This window comes from Streptopelia decaocto (assembly GCF_964273445.1).
Source record: "Streptopelia decaocto genome assembly, chromosome: 1".
Taxonomy (NCBI): Eukaryota; Metazoa; Chordata; class Aves; order Columbiformes; family Columbidae; genus Streptopelia; species Streptopelia decaocto.
In genome coordinates this window covers 25173973-25197835 of record NC_138663.1, presented here as the reverse complement: position 1 = coordinate 25197835, position 23863 = coordinate 25173973, and the positions used below count along the sequence as shown (strand labels likewise).

Here is a 23863-nt window from a genome sequence, read left to right as displayed (position 1 = left end):
CACTTTCCTTAATTAAAATTCAGGAGAGATGTAAGTCATTTTAATGAGGGATGTGTGGCTCCACAGGGACCAGTCTGGACTGGAGGCTGTCTCGACAACACTGCAGTTTGTGTGAGGCAATTACTGCACTTTGCATTGGACACACCATCTTCAGTGCTGCTCCAATCTGGGCAATCAGTTTTTTTTCCTGGGGTCTGAGGGACTGAATCTCAACCATTTAGTCATTATTTGTCTCCCAAGTCCACAATTTTTTTCTAGTTTGGACTGATACCCTCCAGAAAAAAATGTGTCATGACTGTGGGAAGGTCAATTCAGGTGCACTGACCTGCCTGTGAGGTACCAACACTCGAACAACAGAATCATCATCACAACACTACGGAGTACAGTCCTGCAGTTACTGGGAGAGAGTCAGTACAGTTAGCACACCCCAAGCAAAGTGAGTGACGACCATACACCAGCCAAGGCAGCACTTGCACATCTAGTAAGCCTTTTCTTGCCCTGCAGAGGTGCTCACTGCTGAGGGCTTTGCTTCAGTTTCTTCCACACGTGAACATAAGACCTAGCCTTGCTCTCTCCACCATAACCAGGGCTTGGCCTCCTTTGGGATCCTGAGACCGTCATCTTGGCCACACATTTTCTGGGATGTGTATAAGTGAAAACATCACACTTTTTGTTGCCTGGTTCAAGGTTGTCACTGCTTGTGCTGCACAAAGGCTTTCTACACAGAGCGTAGAAGATCTGGGTGAGGAAAACTGACGGGAAGAAAAGTCGTTTGGCACATTTAAGGTTTTGACAGTAATTCAGCCACAGACAAGTTGCTGAAGTGAAAAGTATGGCTAATGTCCAAGTAGCGGCTCACTTCAACATAAAATGAAGGAAAAGTCAAGGCTTGATTTACAAGGGCTCTGGTTAAAATGTTATGACACAACACTGGTAGGTTTTTCCCTATTTGTGTCTTAAAATATTTCAACAAGCAATACTGAGGGACCTAGTCTTATTTTTTTGTTGTTGTTTCCAATTGAATATCTGCAGTTTTTTTCTCATCTCACAACAATATTAATGGCAGTGCAAGTTATGCTCAATAGACAGAAATCTAAAGTCTGCCCCTATTTTGTTCATGTGTGATATTTTATTACATTTAAAGGCAAAGAAGACATTCAGCAGAAGTGCCCAGTATCTTTCCAGGTTATTGTTGACATCTTTAGACACACCTGCCATGAAAGCATCTGGACACTGGCCCCGTCATGGCCAAATATTCAGCTGTTATTAATGGACTTGCTTCCTGGGTCTATAAACATTTTATGGTCATCTAGTCAAGAATGCAGATAATGTTTTTTGGTATTGATGTCTTGCACATAATTCCAACGTTTGGACCAGCTACATGGGTCCTTTTCCTCATGTCTAAACTCCTCCCTCAAACTGCTCACATTTTTCTTTGAAAGGATCCTCGAAAAGGGCTTCCAGATGGCCAGAAAATTGCAGACCTCTGAAACCTGAAGTTCTTCAGATTTGCTTGTGCTTTACTTGGATGCATAAACTGCTCTTTATGAACATGAATGCATGCAAGCAATTCACAGACTCTCCTGGCTTATCTTGATGAGTTCTACAAACAAATAATTCCTGTCCTATTACAAAAGCATTTCCCAGCCTTTGCCTTTTCCTGCCTCTTGCTGAATATTCCTTTGTAAAATCTGTCAGCCTTTTCCATTTCCATAATTTTTCCGTACTTCTCCTGGGGTCTCACGCTTTCCATCTTCTCTCACTCCTGCCTGTGTGCAGCTGATAGAGCTCATTTTTCCAGTCTCCACCTACCACCTTCCCTTGCTGACTATTGTTCAGATCTTGGCTGGTGAAGTTGTGGTCTCCATCCGCTTTATTTTGGTGGACAAGCACTGAAGGACTTGCGAGCAAGCCAGCTTGCCTCTGTGCTGCAGCCACTTTCATAAGGATTACAGGCTATCATGCCAGCAACCAGAAGGGCAAGTTGCACAGTCTGTTTCCTCAGAAGGTCAGGGAGAGCTGTACAGCAGCTTACAACAACCTCAATATCTCAGCACACCTTGGTCTCAGTGCACCTCTCCTGAGCTAAGACTCCTTGTGTTCACAACTGAGATCCACTGTGTGACTAAAATCTGATAGAAGCAAGAGCTCCAAAAAGATGAAAACTGAAGTTGAGTGGAGATGCATTTCAGTTTTCCATGTTTTCTTACAAGAGCCATTTCTTCCTTCATCTCACTTGTTTTGTTCACGAGCACGTGAATTTTGTCAAAATCTCTATTTTCATAGAAGTATGTTTTACTTAGCCTTTTAACTTCCATCCCCTGTGCCCGTATAGGTGAAATTACATGGTGTATTTACACAGCCATGTCCTCCTTTTCAATTGATCCTAATACAGTGACAGCATACTAAAGGAAGGAAAGTTTTGTGTCGGTGAGATGGAGACCCCTGATTTGAATAGGTGGAGCTGTATTCCTGTAACATAGCAGATTCTGGATTTTGGAGAGTAAATTGCATTGACTCTCACACTCACACGTGCATAAGTGGTCTCAGGAGTCTACTGTAAAGCAGTCTACCCTGTAACACCTCACCTCAGCACACAGCTTTAAGTGTCTTAAAGCTTACTTCTATAAAAAAGTCATTTCCATAGCTCCTGGCCACTTTCTGAAACTCACAGATTCTGCAGCTAGGGAGTAGTTTTACATCTGATTATTTTTTTTTAAACCAGTTTGCTTATTTTTGTAAGGCAGGTAAATTTAAAGTTAGTATACAGCTCCTCTATAGTCACGAATAATACAATGAAACTTTGTCCTTCAGTATTGCTGCAGGGATCTGATCCAGTAGGCACTTACTGTTAAGTTTGTATGACATAAATATAGTCTGATATAGTTTGGTTCAGCAGACATTTATTTTTTCTGCTTTATTTATACTATACAGATAGTGTCATTTATTTGCTGAAAGTAGCCACAGATATAAAATAGAGACCATATGAAATATTTGCAAACTCTTGGGATTTTTATAACATTATCTGAGAAAAGATACCTCTCCATTTTGAATACGTATGATTCACTTAACATTTCATATTTACGCTTCCCCTCTAACTATGCTGCATTAGTTTTTGCCATTGCCAGTTTCTGTAACAATACTAGTCAACTTTATTGGTAAAGATAAATGAAAATTGCTTACTCTCTGCCCTTCAAATTCAGTTTATATTTTTGTTTTGACTTTATCAGTGTATTTTTACCTCTCAATTTCCACATTTAGCAGAAGGGGATCATTCATGGAGATGCTATCATTGGCATCGCTAACTAGCATTTTCAATCTCAAATGTAAAAATAAAACTAACACATCAGTGCTTCAAAACTGTGATAATATAAAATTAGTGACAGCTACAATAAAAGAAAATATCTTGCATTCCTTTTCATATATTTTTGCATCTGTATCACACACTCAGTCTTCCTCTACAGTCATGAAATCTTTTAATCACGCATCCATTAAGTTGCATTTCAAAACACAGGCCAAGTATCACCAAGGCAGTCTGCAAACCTTTCCTATTGAATCACCTATTAACATATTATTGGCCAGCAGACTATGATGTCCTGCATAGCCTGAGTGAGGGTTAGATAGACAAGCAGTGCTCAGAGATACTGGACTTGTGTGCTAACCAAGTTAGTTTTCTAACATTAAAAATAGAAAGAAAGCCCTTATCGCTTTCCTCCCCTTTGCTCCAATACATACTAAAGAAGTGTAACAAGCCTTGGAAAACACAAGGTGAGGTGAAGATAGTCATTGCCAGAAAACAGGCTCATTTTCCCTTCTTTTTTTGGGAGTTGGACCAGGCCTGTTGTATATCACCATGATGTTTGTCTGTGGACTAAAGGATTCTCTTGGGAGCCTCGCAGATAACACCCCCCAGGGTGTGTCTGAAGAGGGTGTATGCTCCATTAAACCACAGATAATGGGATGTCTGACACTGGAAACAATTATGAATATATAGCTTACACACAAATTCTGTTATCTAAGCATATGCCTTCATCACTCCTGTAGAAATAGCCCTAGATATTAAAAAATTCAGCAGCTATGATGAAGAACCTGTTAGGCTCTCACACAGGAAAGTAGCAAACACAGCTGGGGCAGAGTGATGAGATGAACTAAATTATATCACAACTGTTGAGGATACTTAGGAAATAAAATAGATTAATATTTACACAAATAAGAAATTAAAGGATTTGATGGTCTTATATGTTGTTCTTCACTAGCTAAAGGGCAGGAAAATTCTAAATCATGAGATAATTGAATTTTCTGAGAAATAACAGATGTTGAAGCATTTGCTGTGAGAACGTTGAAACTATAAAAATATGTCTAATTTCTAGACAGAAGTCATTAACGTGGTGTTGAGGCTGTAAATAAACTGTTGATTCAAGAACGAAACTTAATACTGTTCGCACTATTAAAGTCAGATATTTAGAGCACTGCAGGACTTAATTTTACAGCTGTTTTTGTGAGTTCCTTTATGCTTCATCTGGGGAATCTTTCATACACCCCAGAAGCTGCAACCGGCAGGAGGTTCCAGCCCTCTGGGCAGCAGCCCCGTCTGTGCAGGGCGGGCGAGGAAAGACCAGGGAGTGACAAACTGCCCAACTCCACTGCTGGGGTCGGGATCAGACACCACACTTTGAAGGAGCTGAGATTCTTCCTTCAGAGCTGCTGGTGTTTATGGGTCCTGGCATCACCTGGACCCTCCATGGCAGCATCGGACCACACGCCTCCTGCTTGCCTCTTGTAGCAAAGACTAATGGGCTGTACCAGCACCTGAACGGGGTCAGGGTGGAGTTGCCTTGCCCTGCTCTCCAGGATGACTCTCCAGGATGACTCCCAAGGCCCAAGCTGTGCTAAGGGACACTCCCCTCTGCTCACATGAGTAGGGGAAACTGGACGTGCTCGAGCTCCACACTGACCGCACTTTTGCTACTGCTTAAACAGCTCAAAAGACAAGAGTCAAATAAGTTTTCAAACAATAAGAAACAACCCATGGGAATGGCCTAAAACCACCAAAAAAAAATCCCCAAGCAACCTAAACTATTCCCTTTTATCCATACTGACCTTAAATTTCACATGATTTAGGTCTATGCTATTACAAGGTTTCTGAGATGTCAAACCCCAGCTACTTTGATAACTCGCCAGTTGAGCAGAGGGTTCAATTTGTTGGGTACAGCCTAAACCCTGTAGACTTTGGCATCTTGCCTGCGGCTACACACATTTTAAACCACAACCACCGTGCCTCATGCAACAGTGTATAAATATCACAGCTGCAGGGATATAACAAGGATAAGATTTCCAAAGCTGAAAGACTCTCTGTGACAATGGTGCTAAAAAGTTTAAGTGGGTTCAAATGCTCCATTACCAGGCCCAGCCAGAAAATCTTACTGGAAAGAGAAGAGAGGATCACTAAGGAGAAGAAATAAGAAGGTGGCTCAGGAAACAGGTAACATGTAACACTGATTAAGCAAGATTTAGTAAGATTTGAAAAAGAATTTGATATTTATCAGTCAACCCAATAAAAAATTTTGAAAGTGTTATAAACATGCTATTTCAAGGCAATCTGTGACCATTTGACATTAAAATGAACCTTTATGAAGGGACAGATCAGCTTCTTACTAGGGAGTTTCCTGCATCCTCATTTTTAACATCCACTGTGCTCATTATCAATTAAGAGATAATTTTACATGGGCCTTGGATTACCCAGAACATAACTGTAAGATATTTTTATTTTATTTTCATCAGTCAAAAAGTGCTCAGTGGAAACAAGGAAAGACATGAAACTAAGAATATTGAGGATCTAAAGGAAAAACACCAAGGCAGAAAAGATGAAATTAATGCACTAAAGAAAAAATCATTGAAATTGGGAAAAAGGGCAGGTAATGAATTATTTTAATCCCACACTTGGGATTTTTTAAATGTTGTCATATAACCTGAAAGACTGTTTAACTTGAAAAAGTAGGCTGTTTATTCTTTCCCATCAGTACCACATTGTAGGTGGCAGTTTACTACAAGCAGCTACTATGGCTGTCAACATTATACCATTCCCTCCCATTTCTTCCTGAGCTTCTTCCTTTTAAAACTGGGCTTGTAGGTAAATTCATATGTGTGATGAAAGTAGTCTAATGGCTGGACCAAATGCTTTGCAGACGAGCTACACATCCATACCTCGATGAATGAGAAAATAATAAATTGAGCGCCTGTTTTGTGTTATTACAGTTACAGAGTAGATTCTTGTTTCTACAATACTATTATCCTCACTCAAGGGATAAATAACTTGTTAGAAATTGAATTAGCAATTAAAAACTGAGGTCCTAATTGTGGGTTTGATGATGATGTGCTATCTGACTCCAGCAAGTTGAATATTTTTCTGAATCTGAGTTCTCTCATCACAGGATGGCAATAGTTCTATATATGTGAATCATGTCACTATTACAAGATATAACAAAAATATTACTGTAAAAGAGTTGTGTGGAAAGTGTTAACACAAACTAGCAGTTGGGGTAGGAATATGAACTGAGTTGCAGACAGCACAGCTCCCAGGGGAGCAGCTCCCCCTCCTTCTTCTGCCTGTTGCATACCTAAAATACAGTGACCTCCTTGTGAGTACACTGCTTCTGTGCACTTGGTGAGTGCACCTTATCCTGCTTATCTCAGGAACTTCTGTATAAAGCTTCCACGTAACAGCAACAAAGCAGCGGTGTGACACGCTCAGGAGGATCTGATTTAAAAGCTAAATAAGGAAGACATCCAGACTTCCTCTCTCCACTAAAATTACTCAAGCTCTTCTGGGCACTTGAGCTACTTTTTTCCACCAAATTCCAGAATGACCTCCTAGAAGTTCTGCAACACCACCCAGTAGCACCATTCTCCTCTATTCTCACACACTTTATATGCAAACCAAAAAAATAGAAAGTTTAAATAATGCTGCTTTAAGTACGAAGGAATACATTAAGAAAATGTCAGTGGAAGATTTCATTTTTCATAACCTCATATCTACCAGAGTGTTTTCCATCCTCTTCAAAACAGCCAAGGAAATTTATTGATGGCATAAAGGTGAACTGTTATAAAATACAATTTTATTACTAATTTTAATTTTTAGTAGTAAGGAGGATGTAGGTAAACCAGAATTTAAAAGTTGGGAGTTTTTTTCCACATCATTCATACCCCTCGTGGTTAGGCTTTGAAACCTTATCAGCACTTCCTTGACACATTTTCCTTAATATTGGTATGCCCCTGGAACATCCCCCTGTAGTAACTCCAGAAAATACCTACGTTTAGACTGTCCATGTCAGAGAACAGAATTTGCCAGCAGTGCTTCAGAAGAAAATTGGATCTGCTTCCAAGATCCCCCAAAATATAAGCAGATCTCAAGTTCTCATGTGAGTACTGGTAAATCCAGGGTACTATCACTGGATTTGCAGCCACAGGTCTGGTAAATAAAAGATACTGTCTGAATTTGTGACTACAGGGAGCAGCAGACTACAAAGTCAGGCTGAGTGCCCTCTTCCTCGGTTCTGGCTTTCTGGCAGCGCACCATCAATAGATGTAGATTGGCAGGAGATCATTTGCTTCAGCAACTGTTACTGGAGTTATGAAATCCAGGAAACTTACTTGGAAACTACACTGACTTTCCTCTGAATTTTCAGTAAGGACAGAAGAGATTGTGCCTTCCAGGTCCTACCTCTCCATTTTTTATGTATTCATGCACATGCAGAGCTTTAAGGAAAGAGTGTGGTTCTATGTTGTGCAGCTATTCTAAAGATAATATTAAGGGGAAGCTTTGGAATCATTACACATTTGTGAGGTCCGTTTGTAATGTCTTTGCCACCATGTCATTACTGGATGTACTTTAATTGCTGTCCTCATCATGTGTGAACTCAGCCTGCCAGGTCTAAATTAGCAATGGATGTGTGTACATTCAGGCTATACATACTGAAATGAAAAATAACACCGAGAACAGCAATAATATTACACCTCTGGACATAAGGTGGGTTGGGACTTTAGGGGACTAGGTATGGGAGAAGGGGCATCTCTCTTTTCCTCTCTAATTTCCCCTACCAGTCTGACATTATTGAGGGCTTAGGATTCATCTACTGAGACACCATCTCATGCAGAGATGCTGCAGGGTCCCCTGTAAGTGGAGCAAGAGGATCCCTTCCCTGAAGTCAGAGGTGTCACTGCACCTGTGTCCTCACACCCTCTCCCACTGAGGGTACAGTGGTCTCACAGACCCCATGGTGCTACAGCTCTGCTCAGGCACCACTGTTTTGCTGAGGAGGGGGATATGAGCAGGGCTCCCCACCAGCCCTTCCCCACTGCCCAAGCAAGGTGGCTCACACAAGCATTGCTACCTGTGGGCCAAGGAGGAAGGGAGTGGAGGCAGAGAAAAGGGGCACAGGATGGCTGGGCTGGGTCAAGCGTCCCAAGGCACAAGCCCAGTTTTGCAGATGGGGCAGTGTCATGCTATCAGTTCCAAATAACCCTGGCAGTGTGTAGAGCTGTGCACAGAGAACTGTGATACCGCTGTGCTATCAGGGTATTGCCCTGCACTGACTGTGTCACCTATAAGTGAGCACAGGGCAATTCGCAGCTGCTGGCTGAGGAGCAGTTGTGACCTTTAGACTTACTTCAAGGTTCTGCTGGCATGTGATCTCTGAAAACAGCCTGGGTGCTTCCTCAGAAAAGATTGTCACAGCCAAAACATATAAACCTTGATGACAAAACCTAACACTGACACCGTTCCAGTTGCTTCAGTGCAAAGACTCGGCATGTTCCCAGTTCCTGGGTCTGACAGACACCATCGTGCAGCCAGACACTGGGGTGGATTGAAAGTACATTTGTTGCATTAGAAGTGCAGAACTTGCACTTGGTCACCAAACATGATAAATTTCAAAGCTGAAGGGATAAGCTGACTCAGGGAACAAGGGAGATTTTTCTGTTTGGATGGTGGGTTTATCTCTGTTCATGTTTTAAGATAAGGGCATAATGACCACACTGGTCAGTAGGGCCCAAATGAACAGGTAGGACAATGAAGTCTGCTGTGGGGTGTTGATTCTTTCATGTCTCTGCTGGGCATCAAAAGTTCCAGGAGAAGGAAAATTGAAAAGTGGTGACTTGTTTGGGAGAGGTTAACTTTGCGTGTACTTCTATCTAGTAAATAAGATGTCAGATCTTGATTATAACGAGAGCACTATTCACTAACGTTTTAAGGAGATAGATGGTCTATCTCTGTAGCATATTATCTGTCAAGTGATCTGTTTATTCACAAAGATTCTGCACAACAGGATATTTTTTCTTTATCTTAGAGTGAATCAATAAAATACGTATCTCTAATTTACTCTGTCAAGATCACATTAATCATCATTAAACAGTAAATTACTAAATGTCCAGTCAGGAAATACCACTCAGCTTAGACACATTTCCTTCTTTCTTCTTTTAACAAAAGTTTATTGTCTTCTTTTTTAAAATAGAAAAATGTGGGGGTTTTAGTATGAAGAGCCACAGATTGCCCCACCTTGGTCAGAGAAGGCAAGATAAGCAGTAATTGTAATTTATCTTCCCTGATTTATAGTAAATTTGGATGATGCAGGCTTGGCACTTGACTTGGGTTGGAATCTAGTTCACTGTCTCTGCATCGCACTCATGTAGCTGTCTGTCATGGGATGAATGGTCTCCAGATAGAGAGGGCTCTGAAGCACCAGTGAATTAGAATTACAAAATTTAGAAACTTTTGGTAAAATTCAATACATTTTGGTAAATCAGCAAGGTATTTCAAAATATTGTATCCCTTTACAGGTTTGCAAAACACAGAGCTTGCAAAGCAATTTGATTTCCCTTCCTAGTAGCCAACCGACTTGTATGCATGCACAAAGCTCTAGACTAGAGGTACTCCTGTGTCGAAAAACTCCTGTATGTGCTGCTTTTGCACAGAGAGGAGACTATTGCTTGAGGGAATGAAAAAGAGAGATGGTATAAAAGGCAGATGGGAAGCTGAGAGGCAGAAGAAGGGAAGAGGCTGAGGGATTTGTGGGGAACCAGGCTGCAACAGCCAGACAGGAGATTCAGGGACTGTGGGCAATGGGGGAGTGGTTGTAAGGGAAGCAGATGGGGACAGTGGCATATGCGGGACGAGGACACAAACTTCTCTACAATCAGATGGCCACGGGAAAATGTGGTTTGCTTACAGTCACTGCTAGAGATTGAACTGGATGATCTCAAGTAGTCCTTACAATTTATATTTTGAACTGGATGATCCCAAGAAGTCTCTTAAAGTTTATATTTTTTACCATCAGCCCTCCAAATTGCAACTGTTTCACTTTACAGGAGTGTAGACGATCAAAGGGTTTTCCTAACTACTTAGTGGTTATTGTAGCAAAAAAAAAATGTAGAAAAGATCCCATGCAAGAATACAGGAATGCAACAAAGAAATAATTTATTTCTGACGAAATATACAAAATATGATAAAAATAGGACTGGGATTTTTGAAATCAATATTTTTCTAATTTAAAAGTTATGTTAATTGTTATTAGAACGCAATTTTCTGGAGCTTCTAGAGAAAAAAATCACATTTAAAAACTTAGGACCAAAAGCTCCATATCAATAAAAAAATAAAAATAATTTAAAAAAAAAAAAAAAGCAGCTAGTTAAAAGAACTGGCAGGAAAAGGTAATTTCAGAGTGGGTGATAAATGCATACAGTAGATTAAGAAGTACGTAAGAAATACATGGCTGCTAGTTCATGGCTTTGAATTAACTTTGGTAGGTGGAGTCAGGAAGCAGCAATAAGGATAAAACAAACCATGTGTCCTGGACTAATTAGATAATACTCTAACACAGCCCACACAGTTTTGGCTGGTTCAGGCCTGTTTCACAGCCGGTTCCCTGTGTCCCAATGTCATCCTCCATCCATTTCCCTCACTCCAGACTAAGTTCCTCTGCAACCACAAGCAGATGTTCTCCAAACTAAAATTCAGAACAGAGAACACAAGCTGTATCAAAAGGTTTAAATAGCACGTTGGGTCATACGGCATCTGCCCAGAACTGGTGATGCTTCGGAGACCCTTTAAGAGCAGGCAAATGAGCACAAGTAGAAAGGAGACATAATTTTATAGATCTAAATGTACCACAGGCTATTCTCTTCAAATACCTCAGCACATCCATGGGGAAAAAGACAGAGGCAACACCACACTTGTGTGATTATTTCTCTACATGTTGTGCTCTTAAAAATGTACATCTGTCACCTGAAATGATTTATTGCGCTCTTCACTGAGAGCTATTGTCAGTCAACAAGAGCTATTTCCCTAATTTACAACTGTGTCAAATGAAAGTCTTTACAGAGCTGCCATTTTATCCAGATTATTTTTAGTGCAGGTGTTTCACTTACACAAAAGCAAGCAGCAATGTATTGTGACCACGGAGGACTTGGAAGTCCAGAGTGCCAGCACCAGCTCACCATCAGGTGCTTGCTGACTCATTGTCGTTTAGTGTGTAAAATGAGTAACTGACAATTATTAAGGTAGAAGTTGATAAGTGTATCTCACTGAAGTTAAAAGGAGTGGACAAATGCTGTCCTAATGAATACTGATGCTGACTTTGGAGCCAGTTGGTTAATACTGCTAAAGCATTAGGAAATTTGGATGAAATGTATGGGGATTTATCAACAGTATCATCAGTATTTTGTGCCTTCTTCTGCGGATGAAATCACTGCAGACCTACAGGTTCCTCCTCTTGCAGACCCCGCACCTCCCGGACCCCCGCTAACATCTCTCGCGGCCGCTCTCAGCGCTTCTCATCGCAGAGGAAAGGGGCAGCATCGCCGCGGGTCTAGCGAGCAGCTGCACCCGTCCCGATCCCGGCACACGGAGCTGCGCGGAGAGGTGCGGAGCAGCGCGGAGCCCCCGCGCCCTCGCCGCGCCCCGCCCCGGCCCGCCCCGGCGCCCGGGCGGCCAATGCGCGGCCGGGAGAGGCAGAGCCGGGGAAAACATCAAACCCAACTTTCTCACCTTGAAGGGAATCGAGCGCTCCCAATGCTTCCCCTCCTGCCGCGCTCCCTGCCAGTCCGTCCTCTTCGGGAGGGCTCTCCGACGGCCTGGACTGCCCCTGCCAGCTGCCTCCTGTCCCCCGAGGAGGAGAGAGCCGAGTAGGGGGACACCACTGACAACCGTCCCCCTTGGTCCGTGCTGGCTGGGGAGCCGGGCGGCGGGCAAAGGCGGTGCGGCGGGGCTCGATGCGGTGGCCATGGGGCGCGGGGCCCCCCTCGGACCGCGCCTGCTGCGAGCAGTGCTGCTGCTCGCCTTCTGCCGCCCCGCCGCCTGCGGCACCTGGATGTGAGTAGCCGGGCGCGGGAGGGAGGGCTGCGCGGCGCCCGTCCCCTCGTGTCCGCCGGCGCCCGGCGCTGACCAGAGCGCTACTTCTGCAGGTGGCTGGGCATCGCCGCCGCCGGCGGGCCGGAGAAGCCGGGCTGCGCCAGCCCACCGCTGAGCCGCCGGCAACAGGACCTGTGCAAGCAGAAGCCGGAGCTGGTGCCCGCCATCCGGGAGGGAGCGCGGCTGGGGCTCCAGGAGTGCCGCAGCCAGTTCCGACACGAGCGCTGGGACTGCCGCCCACCGCCCGCAGCCCGCCGCGGACCCGCCGCCCCCGCCGACACCTTCGGGCACCAGCTGAGCAGCGGTGAGTGTCCGCCCCGGCAGGGCCGCCGGCCCACAGGTGCTCCCGCCGGGGCAGGGTGGGGCGCGGGGCTCCCCGGCTCCGAAGGGGTCCCGCGGGGCGGGCGGCGGGGCCGGGGCTCCGGCGGGGCGGGCGGAGGGACCGGCCGTCCCGCCGGCCGGGCCGGGCAGAGGAGCGCCGTCGTGGCGGGCGGTTACCGCATCCGCCCCGGGAGGCTGACACAGGTACGTGAAATACACCGAGCAGACAAAACCTGACATTGTGCTTCCAAAATTATTGTTGCTTATTGCAATTTTTTGCTTAATACGTCCGTGGATGACAGTGCCTTTAACTAGATGTACTCAACTGTGTTGAAACGTTGTTATTTTTATACTGATGCTGGGTTTATCCCCTTATGTCATAATTACTAAATGAGTGGGGTAATGACACATAGCATTTCGAAAAGGTCACTCGTTTGCAAGTAAAAATCTGCTTACAGCACCATATGCGATGTGAAGTACTTTAAAATGTATCATATACGCTCAATTAGGCAGTATTATTGAACACGGCAAGACCAAAACTGCTTTCGTTATGTGAACTAATAATGGAATTGCTGAAATTTATACTGAAATAGGGACATTTTGTTTGTATCAAATAGCCATACCAAAGGTCTTGAACTTACAAGGTTTTTTTGAGCACTCTGCTCAATGATTTTGGCATAACCGTTGGGGTGAACTTACATATTGTGGTACTTCATTTTGTGTTTGTGCAATATTCACTTTATACTACAATACAACAGTGAAAAAAACCCCAAACATTAACCATGAAAACATAAAATCAAAAACAAACAAAAAAAATGATGCATATTCCAACCAGAAAAGAAAAAAAGAAAAGGAAAATAAACTAACAAACAAAAAACAGGAAAAACAGGAGGCAGTTTGGCCTACTATATGTAACCATATATATCATATGTTACTCCTTCTGTTCAATGGGAAGGACTGTTTCTGGAGACCCATAAATGAGTGGCACTGCTAACCCATGAAGCTTCACTAGTATGTCCTGTGGAAGCATTTTATGATAGTACCAGCACCACAGACTAATACCAACAGGAGGAACAAACAGGAACTTTCCTGCCCATGAGCATAAACTTGGGAGACTGGAAATAACAACTTGTTTTTCCAACAGTAAAAATTAGCACAGTGAAATTTTAGGATCAGTTAATGGCCAGGCATTGATTTTCAGTTTGCTTAGAGAGTATAACTTGCTTAACATGGTTTAAAGGCCTGTGCTACATTATGCCAGAAGTCTCAGAGAATGGGACTGGCTTAAGAGGGCTGGGCAGGTCCCTCCATGACTCTTAAGAGATATAGTACAACAGCCTAAATATCCTTGCGCCATCCTGATTTCTGCTTGTGTTAAGATTCTTGTGGCTGTTTGCAACCTTTGTGAATTAGAACAACCTCAAGGTTTGCTAAATTTAGTGTGAGGTAAGTTCTGGCCCCATACCAAAGTAACCCAGAATCGTGACAGCTTCAGGTTCCTCCTCCGAGATCTGAACTAACCTCTTCTTCTTCCTCAAATCAATATGAATAGTGAAAAGCAGAGTGGACATTAAGGGGTTTAAGGTGTGGTCTGTTTGGGGTTTGATTTTTTTTTTATTATTAAAACTTAATTGGCCCGAAATTTTCTGTGGCAAATAAAGTTTCCAACCAGATTTAGGAAGGACTTACCAAAAATCACAAGGTACAAGCAGCCAGAAAAAGCACCATTAATAGCATGGTCATATGAAAAGGCCCTGAAGTATTTTTTGGATGTGAATATCCACTCCTTTGAACAATTTAACACTACAGACCAAGTTGTGATGACTTTACACTTGTAACTGTTCCCTTTTAATAATAGTCTTGGCTTGTAAAATTGCTTCCTACAGCTCTGCTGGGAAGGTGATCAGAAGGAGTTATGAAGTAACATATTTGTGCCGTGCTTTTGTAGGCACGAAGGAGACCGCGTTCATATACGCAGTGACATCAGCGGGCCTCGTGCATTCGGTGACGCGATCGTGCAGCGCAGGAAACGTGACTGAGTGCTCCTGCGACACAAACCTGCAGCACGGGGGCTCAGCCAGCGAGGGCTGGCACTGGGGAGGCTGCTCCGATGATATCCACTACGGAATGGCCTTCAGCAGGAAGTTCCTGGATGTGCCCATTAAGAACATAACAGGCAAGAGTGGGAGTGGGCTGGTGGCGATGAATCTGCACAACAACGAGGCTGGGAGACAGGTACGTATCACTATTAGGAAATGGGAGCAATTGCTTGTTCGCCTTCATTGACAAAATGACATCAACCAAATAAGGCCTGTCCTTGTCTGCAGGTACAGGTGGGGCCAATGGCAAGAACTACACTGACACCACCAAGCAAACATGTACAAACTCAGAATCAGAGTTGTTTGTAACTTAATAACTAAACTCTAAAATCAAAATAAAATCCACAAAATAAGAATTAGATCTGGAGAGTTAACCAGAGTAATCTCTAATAGATATTTGATGTTCTGTAGAAAACTTGAAATAGTCTTGTTATCAGAATAATATATTAGCAGTTGTTTCACTTGTTATCTGTTATATTCTGTTACTATAATGACCTGCATTTTTAATTCTCTCTAATACTGAATGAGCAGGCAGACAGGACATGAGGCATCATTACTCATCCACAGCCTGGGGTCAACATCTGAGAGCAGAAATCCAAAACTGTTCAGAGAGGAAATTGTGTGTTAACTTTTCTTTTAAAAGATGGGGTGGAAATGGCACTACTGTTTTAAAGTAACCCACTGGTTAGGGCACTCACCAGATAAGTGAGATGAGCCTGGCTTTACATAGCTCTTCTTCAGCCCAGGGGATTTCAAACCCATGGTTGCAGAGGAAATTGTGTGTGGGTTTGTGACGTTGGGTCCTCCTGTCCTGTTCTGCTGGGGATGATAAATAGGAGTACAAACGGCCAACACAGGGAGACGTGAGTCTGTAATCTAGCACTTGGGGCTCACATCTGGAATGATGAAGACTTGGATTCTGGTTCTTGCTTTAAAATTAGTTTCTCTCCTTTACCTTGGAGTTTTTAACTTCGTAGGTGTTTAATGGCTCTCTCTGGTCCTGTAAGTCTTTAAATCTGCTCCGCTCAGTGACACAGCTGTAACTGAAGAAAAGAGATGGAGAATCTCTGGTTTTGTCTGCACATATTGATCACACTAGTTGAACTCCAATGTAACGTGGTAATTTCCTGTAGCCAGGCTTCCTGTAGCCAGAAGCAGCATCAGTGGGTTTTACTGAAAACAACTTGCCTATCAGGAATAGCCATAGTAAGCCATTTTATGATAAGAGCCATTCAACCTATTTTGAATTAAACCTATTTTTACAGTTTACAAGGTAATATATTGTATTTAATTAAGTTATATAGCTGGAAAGACAGAAAATCTTTCATGGACATAGACCCTTTTCAGGACTGGAGTGAGAGAAGCAAACTTTAAAACTAAGCAGATGCTGAAAACAGTTACAGTGAGTTTAATTAGATGCCAGGCAGCTAAATCACCTCCAAGAAAATGGGGTTGGTATTGTACAGTAGGGATGTTAATAAGAGCAATAGGAGAGTAAGTGGTTATTTTCTTAGGGAAAGACCCGAGTATCATTTATCATGTTTGTAGGGAGAGATAGTTAAGGGAGGAGATAACAATCTCCAGAAAATTCTCTCTCTTGATTTCATGATTTTTTAATGTACAGTACGTATATGATTTTTTTTTTTTTTTTTTAATTTTAATACTCATGTTTTCCATTAGACAGTGCCATTTCCTTGGAATAGGATGAGAGTAGAAGTGTAGGGAGGAAAATTGCAAGGCCCCAGAGGAACTTCAAAGAGAGAGTCGTGATTTCTGTCTTCAGGTGGCAACAACACAAGTCTTCTCTTTGGTACCCTGTTCTCTTTTCTGCCTCTAGCTTTATGTTAGCAGCAGCAGTATTTTGCTGTCCTTTTGACTTTAGTGACAGTAATCACTTACGGTCTTCCAGCACCATCCTTGTGCTCATCACTTGTTGCTGACTGTGTGCCAGCACAACTGTCTGCGGTCTTCCTCTGTGAACTTGTACCAAGGAACCATTCAGCTTGAAAAAAGGCACACACACAACACAGACACACACACAGAGAGCCTAGAAGAGACATTTCTCTTTTGGAGTTGATTTCTTTAAATTTGGGTTAGTTCTCAGGTCTCACCTATAGCAGCCACACAGAGAATTGTGCTGCCAATGGCATGGGGACAGGCCTGACTGGCAAAAGGGAAGAGTGCATTCAACCAGAGATAATTTGGATCCTGTCAAAAATACCATTCATGGAAAGTGAAGACTTTCTCCAACCACTTGTAGCTTTAGCTCACTGTTTGAAAAAATGTTATATTCATGAAAATATATTAATAGTTGATCCTGAGTCCACATATTTATTGTCATGCAACTGCAGTATCTTCTATTACTATTCATGATGAATGGTACTTCTTACTACACATAACTTAATGAAAGCAGAGTTTTAGACTAGGCTATCAGTCTCTGGGAATGCGGTAGAATCTGGCCCAACAGTATCCATTAGGTCTTGAAGATCTTTTGGGATTTCAGGCTGCTGAGCTCTCCAACAAGGCCCTCAAAATACACTGTCACAGGCACATTTGGTGCACACAATACATGTGCTCATTCCTTTTGCAAGACGCTTTACTGTGTTGTTGTTTTGATTTGGTTTTAATCCACTGGAATCCTGAAAGGCTGGGAGATCCTTATTTCACTGATTTTGTATCAATGGTGTATTTGTTGTCCATTATCTTGGAAGAAAATATGCAGAATATTTAGTCAGCTTCCATGCATAAATATTTTGTAACTTAATGGCAAACTGTAGGATAAAGCAAATATTTTGTCCGCGGTCCAGAGTGAAAGAGCATGTTTATTGCCGAGATTTCTAGCAGTGACATTAACTGAAGTAAAGTTTAGCAGAACTCCGGGTTTTTCTAGTTTCAAAATCTTTAACTAGATGTTGGAAAATATTGACTTTCATGTTTTGGGACTTACAAGAAGAATGTTTTGCAATACATTTTGATACCTTATGACCTTTTGTAATAAATAATATCATGCTCCTGGTTCTGTGCCTTGCAAGAGCAGTCTTCCAGGAAGAATACTTCTGTGTTCGTTTGGAGTTACTAATGGAACTGGTATGTGCAGAATTCTCTTGTTCCTTTTCCATTTACATACAAAATGCCATTTTTTACATTTCTACATCTCATAGTTAAATCCAAGATATATCAGTTTCAAAACAGTAAAGATCCTTTGACTGAGTTGTTCACTGTTTAGGTTACTAACCTGAACCTCAGAAGATCCAGATTTCATTCCTTATTCTGATACAAGATAAATGTTCATAGTCTTTTAGCATTTAAATGTTCAGTGTACTTAGACGTGCCTACGTGAGTTGAGCACCTCGGCTTCTTACATAAAAAAATGAGGGGAGTCAGGCACTATGGTTTGAGTAGTATTGTATTCGTATTTTTTTACCAATGGAAGAATTTCTCAGTTTTGCACTTGTGGGACTCTATTTGATCTGCAGGACTTGTGTTCTCACATTGAAATAGCTTTGCTCATCAGAGAGTTTATTTTTAAACAAATTTGTGAGCTGGTAACAGACCCACCAACAGTCTGTGACTGTTCTTAAGTGCTGTGCCTCCATTTGTACACATGCTTGTCTTCATGAATAGTCCTGTCGGTTCTACTGATGGCTTAAATTAGGCTATTTGATTGCAGGCATCAGTTCCCATTGCAAAACAAGTACTGGCAGCCCCTGTCTCGCAGCTGAGAACAGTGCCTGCAAGCACAGAGCTTAGCTTGTTGTTATTAAGCATTAATTGGCATTAAGGGGTATATAAACTGCAATTTCACTGACACTCTCCTTTGCTGCAGACAAATCTCTGCTTTTTGCCCATCTGCCTGTTCTACCCACACTTTTCCACTTCACTGCAGTCCCTCTGTTCATTTCATTGAATCAGTGAGAGGAAATCAGTTTTAAAATTACATTTTTTGGGGGGTAATTTTTAACACAGCTCAGTGTTCAGCACTGTATCCCATTCATCACTTGACCCTGCACTCTTACTGTGCTAGTACCAGCAGGGCTGAGGTCAGAGAGTGGCAATAGAGGCAAGAGGAACTGCTCAGATTGGCTTGTGGCTGAACCCAACACTTGTGGACACAGCTCAGTTCCACACAGATCATTTCTCACAAGCAAACAGTCATTTCTGTTTCATGACCAGCCTAAGAAAACTGAAAGTCTGTCTCAGTCCCCACAGAAGGAAACATCTTTCCACCGTGTTTCTGTGACTAATAATACTCCTCTAAAGTTCTCTATGAAATTTTGCTCTTTAGGGAGAAACCTGCCACCGAACTTTAGGAATAACTGGGAGGATTCACCACATGAATGTAAAGGTGTGAAACTGAGCACTGGTTGTGGAGTCAGTCTGGAAGTCATGCTCCCAGTAATTCTGTGTATCCCAGTAACTGTGCGCTGCTGAGACACAGGCACATGTTGCAGCCACATCCCACCAGAAAGCTTTGTTGGCTCTATAGGCACCATCTTAGGTTTGCTTGCAAGAAAACAGCAAGAGAAGATTCTAAGTCTCTATTTTGCCAGATGTTTGGCTTTGGGAGTTTGTTGGAGTTCACATGGCAGCCTGAAATCCAGCGGCACATTTTGTGACAAGCCAAAGCAAGATGTCAGCTCCCAGTGCTGGCAGTACAGGCAACCTGAAATATCTTGGAGTCCAACCAGAAAACTTGTCCATCTTAGCAGCTGGGAAGCAATAGCCTGAGGTCATGCAAGACTGTGATGACACCATAAATTGTGTACACAGATTGTATCAGAGCTTCATGTGAGAATCCCGAGCAACACAGAAGAAAACCACAAATGTTTGTAACTGCTGTGGATGTTCTCAGTGCTTCCACACTCAACCACATTTGTAGTTCTTCCATTGATCTGATCTTCCATATGCTGCTAATATATGCTGCATTTTTATATTTTGTTATCAGCTTGAGACTCCAACATCAGTTTTCTCTGTTTAGAAACTCTGTCTCCCTTTAGTTTTCATTATTTTATCCTCAGAGAAAGGATCTGAGTGTCATCTGCTGGGCTACTCACCCACATGGAAATAGCTCACCCTTAGCACCTAGCAGATGTGTCCAGTGCTTCCCCAGACAACTTCTGAATCCTTCTGCCTCATGCAGGTTTTACTATGCCTGGTTCTAGCAGACTTGGAAGCATGCTTCTTTCCCCAAGACAAATTGCATATTTTCCCCTGTTGTTTCTTCCTTAATTAGTACCCTGTCATACTGCAGTGAAAGCAAGGATTGCATCTGTAACCTCATAAATCTTACAGCACAATGTGATTGCAGACTACTTTGAGATTCTAGTTACTTGCCTTGATACAAATAACTAGTCACTAGAAATTGGATAATACTATTTAATCTCTTCTGTTTGTAAACTGTGTGTAAAATTTATCTTTCAAAACCTTGTTTCTCTTTACCGTGACATTTTCTTAGGGTATCTGTATCCTGACAAAGACTTTCTGTCCATGGATCTCAAATTCTCATCTCCCTCAATCACTGTTATGTCTTAATAATGCATATTCTGACTACTTGGTGATTTCCTTTTGATAGATTCTGGAGATACAAACATAAGGTCATGTCTGTCTATTAAACATAAACTAGGCTGTGAAAGAGAGAAGATAAGTATCTACAGGAATTACTGCCAGTTGATTTGCCACTGAAAGAATCTGTGTGTACTCTGGGGTGATAATCTGTTTGTTAAAATATTCTTATTTCTTCCACATTGGGGAAAAAAACTGCAATCCCAAACACAATCCATAGCACCTAGAAATATCTCCTGTATTGGTGCATCCCTTCACCAGGCTGAGTTTGAAGGCTAATGGCTGTTCTAGGTCAGGGCACACACCTGCTCTTTCTTGCTAATGGTTCTTTGAATGCCTTGCTTGTTGGCTTCCATACTGACCTCTACCAACAAACAGGTCCTGTTCATTCACCAAAGATGTGACTCCAAGCAAACACTTCAGTGGTGTATTTTTAATAATGTTTGTAGAGTTATACGCAAATACCAACTCAGGCTTGTGTCAATATCTTTGGGGTGGAACGTGCCAGGAGGCCTCAACTCCCACTGAACTCAATGGATTAAACCATGTTCGACTCATCCCAAACTTTAGTGACTGCATTTGCAATGATGAAAAGTCCCATTTTAACACATGGGATAGAAACATCTCATTTTATCTGCTCCATGCCTTGACTAGCTCTGAAACCTTGAGGATGACATTTGTGCTGCCTGAGCTACAAATAAGCAGTCTGGGACTTGAGTTTATTTCTGGTCATGCATAGGGTCGGTAGGGCTCGATAGAATTTCAGAACTCTGGTCTCACTGCAGAATTGGGGCTTAGGAACAGGCACAAATGAAGCTACTTTCTCAGGGAAAAGCAGAGGAGGGTGTTATGTAGATTTGTCTTCTGTCTTTTGTTTTGTTTTTCTCTAAGAGAGTTTGAGAAAGACATAGGTTGGCAGCAGCTCATATTTATAAGCATCGTGGAGTAAGTGACGGTTTACGGTGAAATTTAGTAAACATCATGAAGCTGGGGGGGATGTTTTTCTTCCCCACTTTGTGGGAAATAGTGGTTCCTCCATGGCTGAATAATTTGAATCCGTATTGGCCTTGCTGCATGAGAAGCACCAAGAGAAACTTACTGTGAGCTTATTTAAAAATCACTCATTCTGTTACATTTCCCAATTACCTTTATTGTGGAAATTAAATATGGGTCAAAAGTTTAGTAAGATGCAAGACGGTAACATGGGCTTTCCACACCATTTAACAGTGGCTTGTGTGAGTCTACAGGATGGCTCCAGAGGATGCATTAATAGAAAGGTAAAACAGAACAAAACAAAAATTATGATACTTTGTCCTTTTGCTATATCTGTGCATGTGATGCTTTTTCTGTGCAGTTTTTAAAACTATAATATAATGTGAGATGTGTCACAAGGCTAATTGTGTGAATTTTTTACTATGACTATTAGATATTCCAGAATGAAGTATTACATTGATTGCCTGCTCTGCTGATGGTTTGAGTTGCTGTCCTAGATAAAGAAAGTTACTACTTGTTTACAAATTCCAGTTTTTTGAGGCTTGGTCTCACATAAATCCTGAGTGTTGCAAAAATTTGTCACAGGCTGCTGATTCCCATTATTGGTCAGACAGTTTCTGGTCAGCCCAGTGCTTGCATATGTGTGGGTGTGGAAAAGTAACCCACCTAAAGGTATTTTAATGTTGATAATAAATGTGGAAATTTTGCTAAAGCATTTAAAATTACAAAATAAATGTGAATAAAATCACCAAATTATGTTAAATACGACCACTATGCAACTGGAAACACTAGAAACCCATGATAGTACCAATATGCCAAAATTACAAGAATAAGGTTTGATCCTCTAAGTGGGAAACACCTGAGATTTACTCCAGAACACCTGAGTTGAAGATGGATACCTCTGCTGAACTGCAGTGGCTCCTTTGATGGCTTTACCTGCAGGTCAGAGATGTGGGCATCACCCTGTTCTTCCAAAACAGGTCTGCCCTGAGGCACATGCACTGCACTGCTTCCGATGCTGAGCCACACTGCTCGCACAGACACTGTCACCTCCAGCCATTGCTGTGGCCATAGTTACAAACTGTGTTGTCAATGTTTAGTGATCTTGATGGGAGCTGCAAGGCAGGCTTTTTTAAGCCTAGACCTGCTCAGTAAATACCTTCCAATGTAGGAATAGCGCTGTTACCTGCCCTGTCCCTGCTTCCCCTCCTGCTGTTCCCCATGAGGGCTGTTTGTGTTCCAGCAAAGGAGTGACACAGGATGTGTCAATTCAAGTATTTAGGATCCTGAGGAATGAAAACCCAACCAGAAATATAAGCTTTCATTATTGTGATTTGATATTGCCGTTCCAAAGTGCAAATGCAGAGCACTTCTAAAGATCCGGCGTCCCATAGTGGGGACCTGCAGCTGGAAACCTGATTCATAACATGTATCCTCCTGTATTCTGGCTTCCCCATCACTGAAATGACGATGACAGCCGTAATATTAAATATTTCAAGATGCCAGGCAGTATTCCCAATGAACGAAAGACCACATCCAAATGTCATTCTCCCTTTGCTTTCAGGCTGTAGCGAAGCTGATGTCAGTGGACTGCCGTTGTCACGGTGTTTCCGGGTCCTGTGCTGTGAAAACCTGTTGGAAAACAATGTCGTCCTTTGACAAGATTGGCCGTTTTTTAAAGGATAAGTATGAAAACAGCATACAGATATCAGACAGACTGAAAAAAAAGCTACGCAGGAAAGAGAAAAGCCAGCGAAAAATACCAATTGGGAAAGAGGACCTGCTGTATGTGAATAAATCACCAAATTACTGTGTGGAAGACCAAAAACTGGGCATCCCTGGGACTCAGGGAAGGGAATGTAACCGCACCTCAGAGGGACCCGATGGCTGCAACCTCCTGTGCTGTGGGCGCGGGTACAACACCCACGTTGTCCGGCATGTGGAAAGGTGTGAGTGCAAGTTTGTCTGGTGCTGCTACGTGCGCTGCCGGAGGTGTGAGACCATGACCGACGTACACACCTGCAAATAAGATGAATTACAGAAAACAAGACCAAACCATCCCATGCTGTTTGGTACATGCAACGGCAGCCCAGGCCGCAATTGCTCTTATTGTGTGGGATTGCAGGGGGATCAGCCTCAGGGGAATATGTATTGCTGAAAAACGGGTAGTTCAAACATTTGGCGTATGAAAGAGCAACGGAGTGAACAGCAGCCTGCACGCAGGGACAGCTAAAACAACAAAAAAGGACTCCTGATGACACATTTGGACAAATAACTCTGTGAGCAGGGACGGACACTAAACTTTCCAAGTCTGTAATAGCCACAACATTGTGAAGATCCATGTGTTTGGTAGGTACAATGGAGAAAACTCAAGAACTTGTTAGCCATAGGCTGAAGAGTTAAGAGGGCGTGTAAGACACGTTAGATATATTCCTTACGTCTGTATTTCTAAAGCTGGGACTAGATGAATCCACTAGGTTGTTAG

The 23863-nt window shown here is 42.5% G+C and overlaps 1 protein-coding gene across 1 annotated transcript; it reads left to right on the top strand.

The window, feature by feature from the left end:
- Nucleotides 1-11732: 11732 nt before the first annotated feature.
- On the top strand, nt 11733-23407 carry WNT16 (Wnt family member 16; the record flags this gene model as incomplete). Its single annotated transcript, XM_082076356.1, is given in 9 exon segments — nt 11733-11772; nt 11775-11810; nt 11813-11862; nt 11866-11945; nt 11947-11995; nt 11997-12364; nt 12457-12707; nt 14673-14959; nt 22943-23407. Coding segments are annotated over 9 exon segments (1626 nt in total).
- Between the last annotated feature and the right edge of the window lie 456 nt (nt 23408-23863).